Raw genomic sequence first — 18,092 nt, 5'->3', positions numbered from 1 at the left:
CGGAGGTCATGCTGTTGTGCCTCATATTCTTTTTTCACGTTTCCCGAACATCTCCTTACCCACCTCGCCAAAAATATAAGATTTTTCATATAATGTCTTTTTAAAAATGAAAGCAATAAGCAAAGAACCTTTATAATTTTTTGAAGTATAATTGAATCAAATTTTGGTACGAGAATTAAGAGTAAGTAGGTAAAGTATGAGAATTTCATTTTGTAGGTAAAGGGTGGAGAATACAAAGAAAAAGAACAAAAGGCTAACATTATAACACAACGATCAGAGCATTTTCCAGCTAGTACTGGTGCAGCGTCCCAGATCAAACACCAAGACAGAAATAACTCAATTTTGCATAGCTGCAGGTGAACAGCATTAGTTTGGGAGGGCAAGTAGACATTTGTGAAAAAGCAGAAAAGAATCCTACTTTGGTCCCAAACATGGGGAACCAAAAATTACAAGTCTACATGCATAGCATCCGCCAAAAGTACTTTCCGATCAGCTGATACAAGATGCTAACAGACAAAGCAGATTAAGGGCAAAAATTCCCATAGAACAGAAACCTTTGATGACAAGCAGTTAGCTTCAGCTAGAGTTACAGCACCATCCCCTGCTCGAATCAACCAGACCCACAAAAGCTATCAACTAAAAGTAATGATTGCTACTCCCACTGAGGATGCCAAAACAATATTTATTCTTTTTGATTGACATCAAGACTTTTCAGTTTCGATTCCAACTCGTGCTGACTAGCGTCATCTTCATCCCCAGATTCCTTGTCATCAAAATCCTCTCCGTCAGGGTCATTCTCATCCAGGGGGGCAAGTTTATCAGGACACTCTTTAAAGATATCCTTCAACTCATCAATACCTTCCTCAGAAATGAAGTTTCCATTAACATTAAGGAACTTGAACCCAGGCAAATGCAACAAAGCCTGAGCCAAAGATCTAGCGGCAACCCTTCTTAGAGAGTTCTGGCTCATATCCACTTCCTTCAACTGGTCATGGCCTTCTCCCAGTGCTTGGCTTATCGTAATTGCACCATCATCCTTAAGATCATTCTCTGACAAGTTCAACTTGACAAGAGACTTCTTTGTAGCAATGCAAGCAGCTAAGCTGGGAGCTGCTTCAGCAGTGATATCATTTCCAGCCATCTCCAATACTGCAAGTGCTGGTGCTGACTCCTTGAGAGCATTGGCTATTGCAATTGCTCCATCATCTTCCAGATTTAGATAGCTCAAATAAATCTCTCTGAGACACTCATGTTTACGGAGAGCATCACTAAGCTTGACGCCAGCCTCTACACCAAACATGTTGTCCCGAAGATCAAGTTTCTTCAGATTCCTACACTGTGTAAGTGCCTCAGTCAATGCAATCCCCCCTTCAGAGCCAACTCGGGTAGATGAGCATCGAAAATCCTCCAATAACGGACAACGCTTCAGAATCTCAGAAATCGCAAGAGCCCCTTCATCTCCTGTCATATTGTTATGAAACTGGAGAACTCTAAGCTTCTCTGTGGAAGGAACCAACTCACAAACAGCTTCTGCAGCTTCCTTTGAAATCCCATCATTCATAAGATATAGTTCCTCCAAGCTAGTCTGAGACTGCAAAAGCTTCCCAAATGCTCTAACTCCTTTCTCACCTAAGGCATTGTCAGATATATTCAGACTCTTCAAATGAGAACCTTCCAGGGCTTCAGAGAAAATATTCATGACATCAAGAGCTTCCGCCTCCGGTCTTCCTGCAACAAAATCTGACAGATCCACTTCCTTGAGTTGGTTCTTAATGGATGCTAAGATGGGTCCAGCAACATGAGCTGCACCTAGACCAAAACTTCGATTGCTAAAACATATTTTAGTGCAAGAATTTCCAGGGGCCTTTAAGGGACTCAAAAGTGTTTGAGCCTCATCTTCTTCAATAAATGCCCGCTGACCTTTGGAAATATCGAAAAACATCTCACAGGAAGCAGAATCAACCTCAGATTGCAGTGCCTCCTTTTCCTCTATCCTGGAGCCTCCCTTGAGAACGTCTAATATTAGCTTACTGCATTCCCTGGCATACAACTGCACAGCAGAACTGCCATCTCCATCAGGTTCTTGTTCGTAATGTTGATTTGCACTAGCAAAAGCTAATTCCTCAATTTGTTTGGCATGTTTTGAAGCCTCAACATTGCCGAGACTGCCATACTTGCGGGTGAAAATTGTTGGAGTAGAGAGATTATTAGTCATTCGTTCAACCAGCATCTGGCGTGTGTTCTGGCTAGGGGGCCAGAGTTTAATGGTAATGTGCCGGCGTTCTCCATTTGTTGTTTTGGCATCCATCGGACAAAACCTAAATTCCAAAATGTTGCAAAATATTTGTCAATATAGCATGTTAATTATTAGGCGACGAATGGGAGAAATTAACAAATTGAACAGTAGAGTAGCAGCACCAGCAGCAAGATAACACCAAAAAGGTCCAACAATAATCAAGTTCAGATACCAAATCAATGTGGATCATCTAAGAAAACATTTATCTGAAATGGGGAATAGCCAAGAATATCAGCCATGCCAACTAAACACTAAGATAATTTTCCAACACACAACTGCAATGTTTCAAAATCCTGAGCCATACTTACATTTGGGATCAATAAGAGATACATCATTCACAAACATCACAAATGCAGAAAACTTGTGCTCAACCATTGATCGAAGTCTAACACTAGTTTATGCAAACTTGTGAACAGTTCTAAGCATTTGGTGGCCCAGGAGATGGAGTGTGATACACTACTAATATAATTAATCATGTTATGAAAGCATACAGAAGGTGAACTCTTTGGATCCTCATAACTAGGAGGTCCAAAAGATCCTTATTTCAGTAATGAATCACCATCCACCAGGCATAAGGTAGATTAGGTCATTCAGGCTAAATGGAGTTACAAATGGAGGGAAATGGTAAACTATTTATGAATATAAATGATGCATCCACGTTAATGATTACTCTACAATGTTTTTCATTTATTTTTACTTCACAAAGCCATTTACCATTTAACATTGATTTCTTGAACTGTTTTAAAATTTCACCTCTTCCCCGTGTAAGTGTATCCTGCAGCTCTCTACCTATTTATATTATGTTATTTTCAGATTTGAACATTGTTGCCTTATTTCTTCTAAATTCTTAAGGTCGCTTCCATATATGAGTTCCCTTTTCAAGATACTAGTGTTCACACACACAAACTGCAACATCATAATATAAGTATCTGTTCCTCCCCCCAACATTTTACGTAGGAACCTGAAAGAACAGAATAAACATTTAAAATAATATTCATATGAACAAATACAGTACACAAACATATGCCCATGCTCGAACTTGTTTTCTCTGAGATAAAGCTCAAGATCTGAAAGTAAGCACAAATAACAAATAGAAACATTGCAGAGAGAAATAACCCATCACCATCAACACGCAAAGCAAACTTGGATTAGGCCAACAAAACATAAAGGAAAACGTTTTCCTTAGTTGTTACGGAAGTAAAGGGACGAAGGCAAATGCTTGTAGAAATAAAGAGAAGACGACTAGCACTTAATGACCTAATACTTATTCATTTATTTCGTCACAGTACTTAACTACATTTCCAACAAAAAAAGAATCTAAAAATTACTTAGTTCCTCCGATAGGATACCGTAAAGAAATCCATTTTTCATTAATTTGACTTTCCCTTGCCACTTCCCTTGGCTGAATGCTACATCCAAACGAACCATTACCCCCAATTACGACAGATCCACGACAAAAATCAAACCTTTCAAATATGATAAAATACTGAAAACAACACCTCGACTGCTCAAAAAACTAAAAATAAAAGCAAACCCACGAATGCATTTGCTTGTTTAGGTGAGTTTTACTTACAGAAAGTGAAGCAAGAAACAGAAACCCTAAAAACCCTAAAATGGAAAAGAACATCGGAGGAAAACTTTTACCGAAAAAGAAAAAGAAATTGATAGATAAAAAGAAAAAGAAAAAACAGGAATAAATGGCAATACCTGTGTCGTCGAGGTTTGTGGATTTTCTGACAGTAGCGGGTGCGGCTTCTTGAATGTGTTCGCCTCTGTGTTACTATGTATGTATTGTATGGATAGATGAGGGGTAGAAATAAAAGGAACTCAAAACCAAAATGAAAAATGTTTTGGGGGGAACTGAAAATAAACAAACTTTATGGTAAATTTTTGGGTAAATTACAATGAGCTCCCACTAGGTTTGTTATAATTACGAAAACTCTTTATTATTTTTAAAAATTTATAAATGTCCCTCTTATATTTAATAAAATTATGTAATCATTTGATGGATGTACGAAATTGTCAATTTTACTTTTATTATATTTTTTATTTTTTAAAAAAAATTAAAAACTTATAGAAAAATGAATGGGATGGATGAAAATTTTTTAAATATTATAAAAAATTTATCTACTTAGTCCATAAAAAATAAACAAAATTAAAAATATATAAATTATAGTATTTAATCCACAATAGCTTTTTGGTAAGTTTAACATAAAAATAGAATGAAACCTAACGAATTGAATTAATAAACGACTATTAAAATTAAGAGGGTATTGATAATTTTTCAAATAATGATGAGATATTTGTAATTATGTCAAATCTAAAAAATTATGGTAATTTATCCTAAATCTTTTGATGTCCTACTTTCATGTCTTTCTTATATGAATATATATATATATATATTGTGAATGTGTCTATTTCTTCTTTTAGTACCCTTACAAATACTTTCTCTTTTATAGTTACGTCTAGTTTATTTTGTGATAGAATTAAAAAATACCTTATATTAATTATATTAGTGGGTTGAATTATTTAATATAAATAATAATTAATAACAAACTTTTAAATTAGAAATGGGCTTCCATAATATAAAATAAACACCTTATTTTGATGTATATAACTACTTATACAGTTTAATAATAAAAAATAAAGAGCAATACTATATTATTTATTTTCTTTTTTTCTGTTTCATTTTAGAAATAAAAAAACATGCCAACAACAGCATAGTGCTGGAGTAGCTCAGTTGGTTAGAGCGTGTGGCTGTTAACCACAAGGTCGAAGGTTCAAGCCCTTCCTCTAGCGGCCCCAGCTGCCCCCCTTCTGGCTAGTTTCTCCTACTTTTTGAATTTAGTCGGAAATCTAGTTAAAAGTAAATAAAGCATAGCTCTCTTCTCTATATGGGTAAGGTTATCGATCATACGAGGGAGCATTGCTGGAAGCCTTAAATTATCTGTTGCTTCCTCTATAACTATTTGTGCTGCATATCTCTCTCACCACTTGATCAACTGCATCTGTTGCACATTTTTCGTCGTGTCCACAGAAACCTGAGGATCCATGCATGACTAGATATGCTTCTTTAAATGTGACTTAGTTTCCAAAGGAAATGGCTGACTTGTCATTATTTGCTCTACAGTACTTCCTATTGTCTCTATTTCTTCGTTGGGTATCAAGATATGGGATTTCTGTTGCACTTGTGAAATGACGACTGAATCAGCTGCGCGCATGACATTCTCTTCATGTGTTGATCAGCTTCCTGCAGACACCCCAAATTAAGGTACCTGCTCCACCCAACCTTCCTGGATTTGGAACGAAGTTAATGTTTTCTATATACTCATGATCTTAACTTTAAAGAAATATGTAATAATGAGCGTACAACATGATCAAAATAATTGCAATGTAATATTTTCATTTTTAACATATTATTCAAACTTCAAGGAGCTATAATTAGCGTACGTTTTTATATCCATTAAGTCTAATTACATGTAAATTATACACCTTATATATATATATATATAGCTCGAATCATGCAATATTTAAGTGTGTGTGTGTGTGTGTGTGTGTTGGCTTCATGTTCATCCATGTCCAGTGGGGGCTCATTGATGTGCTAGCTAGAGGCATGTTTCCTTAAATCCTGTTGAACAACACTTCTGGGAGGGGTCCAAAGACAGAGACCTTTAGTTTAATGTTACAAGCCCACATCTAGGCATATTTATATTTTAAGAAAATTTGGTATAATTACATAAAATTGATCAGATATAAATTATTGTATCTACTTTTCTTGCAATTGCTTGCCAGAAAATATGGCGATTTTGATGAAATGGCTCTTTTACCTTTCATAGAAAATTAGGAGACCCTTCCTAAAGTTTTACAAGAATTATATATATACAATATCCCTAATGCAGATATTAATATATGTAAAGGAGCTTTGTAGTTAGTGCTTTAATGCTGTACCACATTGGTAATAGCAATAAATGTAAAACAATATTCAAACCAAGAATTATATGCTCCGACACTCGTTAATTTACATAGTAATCTCAACAGATTCCCATGTTCTATTTTTATGTGTATGTTAATCTTACTTAACTCAAAAAAATTCATAGGGTTTCCACATTCTCTGGATCATGTTTCCCACTAGCTATTCTCTTCCTGGAAACTAATTAAACCACATAATGAAGATGATTTTTTTTAAAATAGGATATTATATAGTTTAATAATTAGTTTCTGATGATAACATTCAAGAAAAGAAGTCAGTCAGCATCTAAAATGTCAGTGCATGCAGCAGAATCGGCTGATATCACATCAATTAATCTACAGAAAATAGTAATACACCAAAAACATGCATGAAATTAATCATCAATACAACCATAAACAAATCAAAAAACAACATTTCTACATCAGTAAATATCGACATAGATTCCTGCCTTCATCATCTCACCTCTCTCATCTTGCTATCCTTCCTAGACGAAAATAGCGGAGGCAATGCGCTGTTCTTGGCCTGCGTGCAAATAGGCACATTAACCATAGGCCTTATCCTTATACTGCCTGTTCTTGTTCTCTCCTCTCCCTTCTTGATCCTCTTCACAGCTTTCTCAGCTTTACTCCTCACCCCTTCTTTGGTCTCCTCCGGTGGCGGGATTTCAGCCAGTGAACTCCTAGAAGAGGAGGACGAAGAAGAAGACGACGACGCAGACGGAGATAAAGTCGACGAAGCACGCTGTTTTCTCAACCTCAGCAACTCCTTCCATAAAACTGTGCATTTGGGAGGCCTGGGGGAGGGATCATCGTCGAGAAACCAGCTTATTCTGCTCTCCTCCTTGATTTCCTCAGGCCCATCTTCAGCATTCTCCGTTTTCAAGCTGATCTTGTCAAGTTTCTCCGCCTGCGTTTGCCAGAAGGGAAGCAACTTGCCCTCAGAGAACACTTCATCAGCTGTAATCATGGTGTTTGTTAAATTTCCTAAGAGAAACTCGAACTCCGCGTTTCGTCCAGGTTTAGGTCTTTCCTCCTCATCGTCTCGCACTTGCTCTACTTGGGGGTTCGGACATATGGAAATGAAGTTGCTTTCGTCGAGAAACTCGGAGGAGAAGGATATCCGGCCGGGGCTGGAGCTCGGCTCGACGGTGTCGGGTGTGGGTTGAAAGGATTGGAGAGAGACCATTTGTGATGGAAAGGAGAGAAGAAGTTTGTGGGAGTAGTAGGTTAATTGGGTGGCGAGCAGTTTATGTGGTAGAAAGTAGAAGATGCGTGCATGAGTTTATAAAGAGCGGGAGGTAGTAAGCGCGTTTTTACTCATCCATATTCCATCATGCCTGCCTTAGTTTCTTTTCTACTTTTTTATCTAAGGATGGTTTGAAAAATACTCTTATGTCTACTATCACTTAAATCTATATATTTTACCAGGTAGACCATATGTGTATAATTTTGTAAATATAGTAAATGACCACCATTATTAGATTACTTGTCCAAGTATTTGTAAATTAATTTATACTTTACTCGTGATGTGTACAATTTAATTAAATCAGATCAGTTGAATACGTTCTCATATAATGTAGGTATGTACGCTTATATTTCTTCTGGTATATATATAAAACCTATAAGGTAGAAAATCATAAGAACCACATTAGGAAGATTCGAGTTATATAGCTCTCAATGTCTAGGTAGCGAAAGTTGCACTTGGGGCACGAAGAAATGATACTTATTTATAAATTTTTTTAGTCATAGATGTCACGTAAACCATATCTAAAAATGATCAAGAGTCACCATGAACCTATATATATTCAAGTTTTGATCGAGCCAGTTGGAATGACCCGAATAAAAATATGCAAATCTTGGTATGTTTCATAATTAAAGATAGAACTAGATGTATCTAATTTTTGTACGGCCTTTAAGAGATTGCGCTCATATCCTACCAGTAAAGTAGGATATATATACATTAATGAATCAAAAATCAAATTTCAATAATATAATTATAATATATATATATATATATAGTGCATGAAAAATCCTAGTGTACAAAGGAGGTACGTACGATTTATTCTATTTGATTGAATGTCGTAACATTGATTCTTGTTCTTATAATTTGGGCGGTGGTGAGAATATTAAGAGTAAGAAAGTGGTCCGGTGAAGCTGAAACAACGTTGTATATGGAGTTTGGGGACAGCACATGGATCGGACACACACCGTGGGTGGGAGGTGGGAGGTCATCAAGCACAAAAAGCTTCCAACCATGTATACATTATGGAGTTGTCGTACGTTGCCCAAAACTTGCAAGCCTATGAGTAATAAATAGACAATTGAGAAGCTTGCAAGACTCTCTGTGTCTCTCCACTCGAACACTACCTCATGATGAATATAGGAGACTCACATCCATGCATGCATCTCTTCAATTCAAATTCACTACCTCCACCCTCAGTTTTCTAGTTTGAATTTGAATTTGAATTTTAGCTCAGCTCATATGAAATGCAAACTCTACATAAATTAATATCAAATTTTATTGTGTAATAAGTTAATTCAAATCCCACATTCTATTTGATGATACTAGATAGCAAGACTATATTAGTATTTTAGAACGTGCTTATTAAGATAATTTGAAAAGTCGGAATTATAAGTTATACAACAATGAATTAAACAAACTCGACATAATTAAAAATGAAATGAAAATAAATTAATTGGTATCTAGTCTATATTTTCATCCAACATCTAAAAATTGGATTATTCAGTTATGAAGCCATTAGATGAACTATATTTTATAGAATATAATTTTTTTTATTTTTCTAGGTGGGCTTTCTTGAATTTTGGTCTCAAGATTATTTAAGAAAAGACAAAAAAGGGGATAATTAATATTTTAGTTGATGGGAGATGAATGATTAGACATGGATTAGTCAAAGAGAGAAAAGGGTGTAGTATTCTGACCTTTCATGTAACACACATAGATCATACTAACATGGGAGGAGTAGTCCTAGGCATGTGTCATCACATGATTCTAATTACATCCCATGTGAAACTGTGTATTTCCCCACTAAATCAAGAAAAAAATTATATGTTCTTTTACATCTCTACCCCTTCGAGCACTTCGTTTTCTTACCCTACTTTCCCATCGCGCGGGAGGGTATTTTTGTCTTTTGTCGTGTTCTCAAGTTGAAGATATGTTTGTTCAAGTCTTAATTATGATTTGAACACTCTAATTATATCTCCTCTAGACAGCTAATCAAACATTGGGTAAACCTTTTTTTGTATTTTTATGTTTTGGGGAAAATACACTTTGCTCCTTAAACTATTCGTCATGTAATATTTATTCCCTTAAGCTAACAAATATAACAGTACTTACTCCCATGGTTGAATAAAAATACCCCTCATATATTGAACAATTATATTATTTTTAATATATTTTAGTATTTAACGCATTAAATCTATTATTTTGTTTAGGAGAATAATTGTTACATGACGAATAGTTCAGGAGAACAAAATATATTTTATTCATTTTTTTTTAAGTATAAATATGTTGTAAAAATTAGTTTTCAATTACTTCATACAGCTAATCAGAATTATTGTATCGAAATTACTCTAGCGCAACTTAGGTTGGACTTCTAGAAGCCTGCAATGTATTCAATTTTTTACTTTTAAAAAAAAATAATTTTATATAGATAGTATCGATAATTTATTTATAATATTACTCGTTGATCCCAATTTATAGTATCTATTTCTGCCAGATATGATTTTAAATAAAAATTAAAAAAAAGTAAAATTTTTGTATGGATTTACCTATATTACTGCTAGTTCTTAAATGGTGATTGTGATTTAATAATAATCTCAAATGAAAGGATACATTCGAATGTTACGAGATTGAATTTTACTCGTGACGTTTTAATGAAAAAATTAATATTATTATTTATTTTTTTAAGAAAAAAAGACACAATATAAAGTATTTTGAAATAAATTCAAAAAAAAAAACAAAAGAGTCGGGAAGAGGCATTAAAGACAGAATTTATGATGAGAAGCTGCAAACCCGGGAAAAGGCCCCGAAAGCAAGCAATGTGGTTTGAATTGAGGGACCCCTTTGTGCGGGTAAATTAAATTATTGTTCGTCTTAAAAAATTAATAAGGGTAGTGGAGAGATTTTTATTGTTTGGACAGGTGGATGAGCCAATTTATTATTGTGAAATGATTACAATTATAAGGTGAATTTTAATCGTCAGCAATTAATATATATTAAGTATTCATATCAAGTTAATATGTTAATTACTGTCCATGTGGTACATCTCAATTGGCGAAGTTGAGGCCCATAATTTTAGAGATTATGGATTCGAATCCCGCCTTATGCGTAGGATGTTGTGTTGTTTCTATCGAATAGTAAATATTAATTAGATTGATTGTTGTAATTGATAATAATAATTCATCACTCATAACTTTAAAAAATAAATAACTATTATTAAACTTTGATGGGGTCCTCAGTTGTATTAATAGCTGCTTTTTTGCATGTCCGGAAATATTAGTCCTATTGCATTCTTTTATTTATTTATTTTTTCGATAGGCTAGTGCATTGAATTCCATGTTAAATAATTCATGAATCTATACCTATTTATGTCACTTTTTTATACTTTGAAAGATGTCCCAAATATCACGAGTTTTATACATGGAAAGTAAGTGTGTGTGTGTGTGTGTGTTCTTTTGGTGTTTAATTTGGTTGAGGTTGGATTATTTGCATGTGGATTTATGTAAAATACAATTTAAAATAGGTATTATAATAAATAGATGGTATTTGGCTGATTTTGAGTATATTTCGAGTTATGTTTTAAAAAATCACACAAGATTGACGTTAAATATACGATATAGTATGTCTCATGATGAGTTTGAAATCAAATTAAAACCTCGACATCAAGACTATCACAAAATTTGCTTTACTACTCTACTTATTTTATTTATATAATAAACACATAAAATATTCAGTATGAATCCGTGATTATTGATTCTTGATAGTTGAGACCCATCAAATAATTTCAAATTTGTGTAGGCCCCATTATAATAAATTAATGACAAATTCAAAATTGAAATCCCTGGACGCAACGTATAGTTGGCAGGCTGGGTTTCAGTAGAACGCCAGACTGACTTGTAATGACAAGTGTCATACGTACTTGATGCATTCAACCTGTAAATTAAATGCATTTTGAGAAATGAGAGCTTAGTCTGTATTGCAGTGCAATCGAGTTTGACTTGTCCTTTTTCATCTTTTCATTGCAACATAAGACGTCATGGCTTTTTCTCTTCTTTTACAGGTTGGTTTGGTTCATGTGCAATGTTGGTTTGGTGTAAATTGAAGTTATTGTATGATTATGAATTCTATTACCGTATATAGGTTCTAATTTGTTTTAGCAGTAATTATGGATGGATTATAATTTATTATTTTGGTTGTACGAAATATAATTCGTGTTCGTTGTATGAGGTGTTGTCAGTTCTAATTTTATTAACAATACAAATTTTCTCTTAAAACGACAAATTCTTATGGTGAAAGGATTTGAAATACATGACAGCAACAATTACAAGTAATTGAATCCTAAACAAAGAAAGTGCACTTTCGATGGTGCAAAATTTCTTAACATTGTCTTCATTCAGCTGCACTGTCCTTATGTATGGGCTCCGGGCCTTGAGTAAATCTTGATTGGACCGGACTCTTATTTCATTTTAAAATGCTGATTTCTAATCCAGGTAGGATAGAGACAATTCAATGGGCCGAAATTCAAACCTTTATAGTCCAATCGGGTCGTACCAAGTCTCGTTCGGGTTCGGGCCATACCTTATGGCCCATATAACATATATTAATTATAAAATAAAATCCTTTGATGGTACTGAAAGACTATAGCTTGCGTAATAAACCCCTTTAATTGTGCATGCGTCACTCCTTACCTATCTATGCTCGTCATGGGGATTTTTTTATTTTTTTATCAAGATAACTTTTGGGAAATCGAATTTTTTTTTCTTTCCATTTTTCAATTTTTTAAAATTTTATTTTCCCTTATCTTTAAGGAAGAAGGAAGAAAGAGTGAAAGGCTTAGAGGTGGTCCTATGCCTGAAGTTAGGTTGGTAGTTGGCATTGCACTTTTCAACTAATCGCAATTATGCGTTAGGCTTTTCCAATTCATGCCGGTTGCTTATCATCTACAAATTTTTTTTTTCAAATTAATAATTTTCATAGGGTATCTTTTTAATTTATCACAATTAAAAATAATAATTCATCGATCATTCATAAAATGTCATATTATTTATTATTTTAAACTCGTCTAAAACAAAAAGCCCACCATCTTTTTTCCTTATATCACCAAAAATAAAAAATCAAGAAAATTTTGCAATTGGATTTAAATTGAATGAATCTTTGTTAAGTGATTGTTGAAGTAGATCATGCAACTTTTCATCAATCGGTGCATGTGACTTTGCCTCCTTTCCCCCACACATGTGGAGCTAACTACTTTTCATAGACAAGTGCCCACAATCACTTTTATCACATAAATAATGAACCATATCTAAAAAAGAAAGTTTTTTCCTACATGCTTAAATTATTGTGGGCCTAGATTAAATCAAAAATAAAATAAAATTATACTACGTTATTATTTTTAGAAGAAAATTAAAAAAATTAATTTTTCTTTAAGTGGTAAGTATATAATTATACTACTATCTCAATATTCAACCAATACAACTGTAAATAATGAAATAAATTTATATAAAGTTAGACAAATACCCACACATATGGTAGTATTCGAACTTATGACATCAAATTTCATGATTAGATTTCAGTTTTATCCATTAAACTTAGACATCATTGCTATGAATATATTGCTTTTGAATATATTTAAATAGATTTATAGAGATTCTAGTTAAGTGGGAAAATTGGGATTTGTGACTAAAAGTTTGCGAGTTTCGGTTACGGCAAATTTTATAATAGTTGGTTATAATTTACTTAATAAAAAAATAAATAATGAATCTATGATGTACAATTTGAAAAATAATTAAAAAAAAAAGATATGGTTACTATAAATATAATAAATGCCAATAGTCCCAAACAGAAAAATCTTGGCCCCAAACACTCCCCAGAAAGTAGAAACAGAAATTCGATAAGCATAGTCATCATGTGTGGGGCTTCTATAAGCTGGGTCTGGTCCGTGTGGACCGACACCCACATTTGAAAGGCGTTTGCGTTGCAAGTACAAATCATGATTACGTATCTACCACAGAATTTAAGGCCCATTTGGGAAAATCTTATGGATTTTTGTGTAGTGGCTAACCCTGGATTCGTTGTGTAGGGCACCCCACCACCCTCCTTATTTAATTATTTGCATATTGACCCACAAAAAGTATAGGGTTAGATGTACTTTGCTCCTCTAAAATATACATAAATTATATTTACCTCTAGATTATAAAATATAACAAAATAGTCGTTCATGATATATATTAATTTTTTATAACGAAAATATCCTTGCTATTTACACCCTAAATATAACCTGAATTATTGAAAATTTTTTATTTAAAATAAACACTACCTAAAATTTATGATTTTTATATTGATTATAGAATCTGACTAAACTTCATAAATTTATAATTCTTATATTTTTTTACATAAATAGTAAAAAATTTACATAAAATTTGCTTGTATTATTATATATACTGATTGTTTTAAAATACATTATCAGTACAAATTTAAAATATTACATCGAACTTATATATGTATATATACTATAAAACATGCAAATATGTAATATAATTAATATAATATTCTACATTTTTTTTACGTAATGATATGATATGTCTTTATTATGTGGCCATGTAATTGATTCAGAATTTATAAGATATAAAATATATTTTTTCTATAATATTGTATGCATTATGCATTGATTCATATTTACATGTACTTTGTTTTTTTGAAATAAATTGGATCGAACGTATTGTTTTTTTTTTTTTAAATTATAATCTTCAATTACAAATTGAAATATAAAAAAAAATAAAAATTGCTGCAATCCATAGTACAGAACAAAAAATGCATTTTTCCTATTTGGTTTGACATCAATTAAAGGCAAAATCAAATTTTCAATACGTAAACGTACTTTAATTTTCATGGTTATGAATTTTTCTGATTTGGGAGTACTTGTAAGAAATTTAAAATTATATTTAAGTGGTAAGTAAAGAAAAATTCTAATCGAAATCAAATCAATTATAGAGTAAGTGTGATACACTTCCTATATGATTGATCACTTTTCCTTAATTGTACACCAATCAAATAACAAATAGCATTTATCATATGATTGATTCAAATTGATCGAATCAGGTCCATGATAGGATTTCCCGACCAGCTAAATGTTGTTTCAATAGGATTTAAATAGTCAAAGTTAAATTGTATATAATTGTAAGGATATGTGTATGTATATTTTTTTTTCACTTATATGAGTGTGTTTAAATGAATGTAATTTTCTTTATTGTTTATAATTATGAGTTGTTCATATAAATAACTCATTTTTTATTCTTTGTAAGCGTTAATTAGTTACCAATGAAGGTACATATAAGTTAATCATTCGATTGATATATTGAATTAGGGAAAAATGCAATTTAGTCTCATGTGATATTGCAAAATGTGCAAATTACCTCTGTATAAAAGAAAAAAAATTAGTAATTTATCCCCTTATATTTTTTAAAATGTAGTAATTTACCTCCTGTATTTTTTAAATTAAATATTTTACCTTATTAGACTGGGGTAATTTACCTCTGAATCATTAGTATATTAATCGAATTTCAAATGCGACTTTCTTCCACCAATTAGTATAATATTAACAAATTAAGAAGTGTAATAAGGGAAGTATTGGACACTCCAAATCAAGAAACTTCAAAGTTGCTTCATGCAATAAATGCGACACTCTTATACGCTGGAACTACAATTAATGCTATATCCAGGGCACATGCTAGATTCTTGTATCACCTACAAAAATAATTCAACCACTCTACTTTTATATATATATGTATGTTGGTGATCTCCATATTATCAGAAAACCAAAAACTTCAAATTAATTGCAGTAAATTTTATATGTTAAATGTTGATGACTTCCTCCAAATTCTTAGTTATATTAATTATTATGTATGTTATTTTTCATGGATCGAAAAATTTAAAATTTATGATATAAAAGTGAGGAAGAATGAAATTGGGATTCAGGATTCTAAAACAGGAAACTTGAAATAAATATAAGTTCTTAATAACATCGATGGTCAAATACAAATTAACCCAAATTAGCAACTCATCAATTACGTTAATCAATCAACAAGAGATGTTAATAAAATACTCTCAGTTAATTATTTTACAACCATCAAACGTACGTCAAGATTTTTTTTTTTTTTATTTATTTTGGGCTCATCTCTCAAATTTCATTACTGACCATATTCTTGTTCTTGAGCATGGAGTTCTTGCAATGAGCAATTGCACCCTGGATTGCACTCTGCAATTCCTCCATTGACGAAGCATCTGAATTGTACACTCCTGCTCCGGCCCGACCCATTTGTGCGAACCCGAACCCGCTTTTGCCATGGCTGGGGGATGACATCATCGACGATGGGCAGCTCGAGATGCAGCTTCTTCTTCTGGGGTACCTCAAATTCCCTGAAAAGGAATGTGAAATGCTTGTGTTGGTATTCTCCTTTGGATAATTTACGCCTGTCGTGAATTCTTCATCTTTATCTTTCGTCAGGCACAGAGTAGTGTTCGCCGATCTTGAGATTCTTGATGACGACTGCGGTGGACAAGACATTTTCTGTTGCTGCTGCTGTTTCTGGGAGAGCTTTTCGTACAAAGGCTTCACCTTTTTCAAGTACTTCCGTATGACTTCCTTCGCGCTTGAGCTCACGCGCTTCACTGCTGCGCCGCCGGCGGAGTAGGCTGAAGGGGGCGTCGCGTTTTTGTTTTCCTTACGGAAGACGGAGGATAATTTCGCGAGTGAGAAGTACTTTGCTGATTTTCTCGGGTGGTGGTAGTTGAGCGAAAGGATGTCGTTGTCGCTGGCGTTCGTGAGGCGTTTGAATTCGTCGTCGGTGACGGAGCTAGGGCGGGAGGAGTCGCAATCTAGGTGGTGGAGAAGGTCGGCGGCTGAGGAGGAGGAGGAGTCTGAGGAGGAGTGAGAGGCGGTGGAGTCGCGGGATGCGGTGGTGGTGGTGTCGGAGGAGGAGGAGGTGGAGGAGGAGGAGAGAAGGGTTCTGACCATGGAGAGACGGGAGGAGAGGTGGAGGGGAAGGAGCTGGCCCTTATAGAATAACTCGTCAGCTGGGCAGAGGGCGGCGGAGGATTTCCTGGGGGAGATGGAAATGGTGAATTCGAAGTCGGAGGAGGAAGAGGAGGAGAAGGAGTGGGTGGGGGAGGAGGGAAGGGTGTGAGACTTGGTGGTGGGGTAGTGGTGGTCTTTGCGTGTGCGCCGCCCCATGGTGGTGGTAGAGTGGTGGCTGGCTACATTATTGACTGGTGGTGGCAATGGCTACATAGAGTAAGAGAACATGGGGGAAATGAAATCAAAAGGTATCTTCTTATATAATATATATACGAGAGCAATGTAGGTAGGCTGCATGAATTAATGGGCATACCGTTGAAATTTTAATGAAATATTAAATTGTTAACTAACCCTATAGATTAGGGATAATTTATTTTTTCCAATCCCAACTTTTTTCCATCACATACTATCATATTTTAACTTATAACTAATTACATAAATAAAATTTATTTAAAAGAAAAGAAAATAGGATAGATGCATTCGAGAAAAGAGAAAAAAAAAACATAAATATCTTTTATGCATGTATAAATAATATTATAGTAAATAAAAAATAAAAATCGGAAAGAATTAATAAGATGTGAAATTTGGAAGGTCACATGCATGGCGCTGCGGAAACGTCCTGCTTTCATGTTTTTCCCTCTGCTACGTTTTCTGCCCCTCGTCGTATTATCACGTGCTCCGTTTCCCTGTCACGTGTCCCAATCGCAAACTGTGGAGCTGTACCATGCTTAATTATCATTAATTCCTCTTCTTTTTTTTTATTTTTTTTGACCATCTTTAATAAATTAAAATTATTAATCAAATTGTTTGCTTCCTAAAAGGGGTATAAGAATTTGCTTCTTTATAATTTATCAAGAATGTAATATTCTTATATAATAACAATATTGTTTAATAAACCTAGTTCAATTTAAAATAAAAATAATTGACTCGTGCACTAATTTAATTAAATTTAAATCTCACTTCAAACTCAATTCGACCAAGGCATTATGTATGTGTTTTTCTCAAGAAAAAATAATATTTTTCATCTCGTAATTTAAAACTTTTTTAATTTTGATCTTATTGCTTACAGAAATCTCATTTTTGATTTTATAATTTTTATAAAATAATATATATACAAGCATCTGGACTGTTCTATGTACAAATTATTGTAATTTTTTGCATAGTAGAATGCTATTGTTTATGATATAATTATGGTATCCGAGGGCGATTGATGATGAGACTCTTATATACCTTATTTTATTTATTAATTTATATTTCAATTTTCACAATCTTGATGATCACTGGGCGCCTCGATTTCATTTTCAGATGGCGACAAATGCATTGACAACACATGGGATTAAGTAAATTAATAGCGTAAATGAAGGGACATTAATTACGACCATGTCCTAAAATCTCAGTTAGTACAACCTCCTTGATCTTGATTCATGGGGAAAAAGTTGCTACTAGTTTCACGTGGAATGCAAGCATAAGATGGAGGTAATCTCATGTCCCCAAACACGCTTTTGCTTTTATTC

At 33.7% G+C, this 18,092-nt stretch overlaps 3 protein-coding genes and 1 non-coding gene across 7 annotated transcripts; 1 reads left to right on the top strand and 3 right to left on the bottom strand.

The window, feature by feature from the left end:
- Positions 1–237: 237 nt before the first annotated feature.
- LOC105171368 (RAN GTPase-activating protein 2) lies at positions 238–4,151 on the bottom strand. 4 transcript variants are annotated; one of them, XM_011092452.3, is made up of 2 exons: positions 4,004–4,151; positions 238–2,318 (listed from the first exon to the last, which is right to left on the bottom strand). In XM_011092452.3, the coding sequence occupies exon 2, from the start codon at positions 2,306–2,308 to the stop codon at positions 683–685; it is 1,626 nt and encodes a 541-aa protein (XP_011090754.1). In that variant the 5' UTR covers positions 2,309–2,318; positions 4,004–4,151; the 3' UTR covers positions 238–682. The 4 variants fall into 4 exon arrangements, with proteins under 4 accessions (XP_011090754.1, XP_011090757.1, XP_088742241.1 ...); XM_011092455.3 differs by lacking the exon at positions 4,004–4,151 and adding an exon at positions 3,870–3,980; XM_088886115.1 differs by lacking the exon at positions 4,004–4,151 and adding an exon at positions 3,646–3,753.
- An 870-nt stretch (positions 4,152–5,021) lies between these two features.
- TRNAN-GUU (transfer RNA asparagine (anticodon GUU)) lies at positions 5,022–5,095 on the top strand. The gene has a single exon. It is a non-coding gene; the product is annotated as a tRNA-Asn (tRNA).
- Positions 5,096–6,630: 1,535 nt separating this feature from the next.
- LOC105171367 (uncharacterized) lies at positions 6,631–7,579 on the bottom strand. The gene has a single exon (XM_011092450.3). The coding sequence runs from the start codon at positions 7,449–7,451 to the stop codon at positions 6,720–6,722; it is 732 nt and encodes a 243-aa protein (XP_011090752.1). The 5' UTR covers positions 7,452–7,579; the 3' UTR covers positions 6,631–6,719.
- Positions 7,580–15,481: 7,902 nt separating this feature from the next.
- Positions 15,482–16,827, bottom strand: LOC105171366 (putative membrane-associated kinase regulator 1). The gene has a single exon (XM_011092449.3). It carries the CDS (start codon positions 16,732–16,734, stop codon positions 15,682–15,684), a length of 1,053 nt encoding a protein of 350 aa, XP_011090751.1. The 5' UTR covers positions 16,735–16,827; the 3' UTR covers positions 15,482–15,681.
- Positions 16,828–18,092: the final 1,265 nt, after the last annotated feature.

This window comes from Sesamum indicum, linkage group LG10 (genome assembly GCF_026168435.1).
Source record: "Sesamum indicum cultivar Baizhima isolate 11 linkage group LG10, ASM2616843v1, whole genome shotgun sequence".
In the NCBI taxonomy this organism is placed as follows: Eukaryota; Viridiplantae; Streptophyta; class Magnoliopsida; order Lamiales; family Pedaliaceae; genus Sesamum; species Sesamum indicum.
Note: the sequence above shows the minus strand (reverse complement) of the source record. Positions and strands in the feature narration are given on the sequence as shown.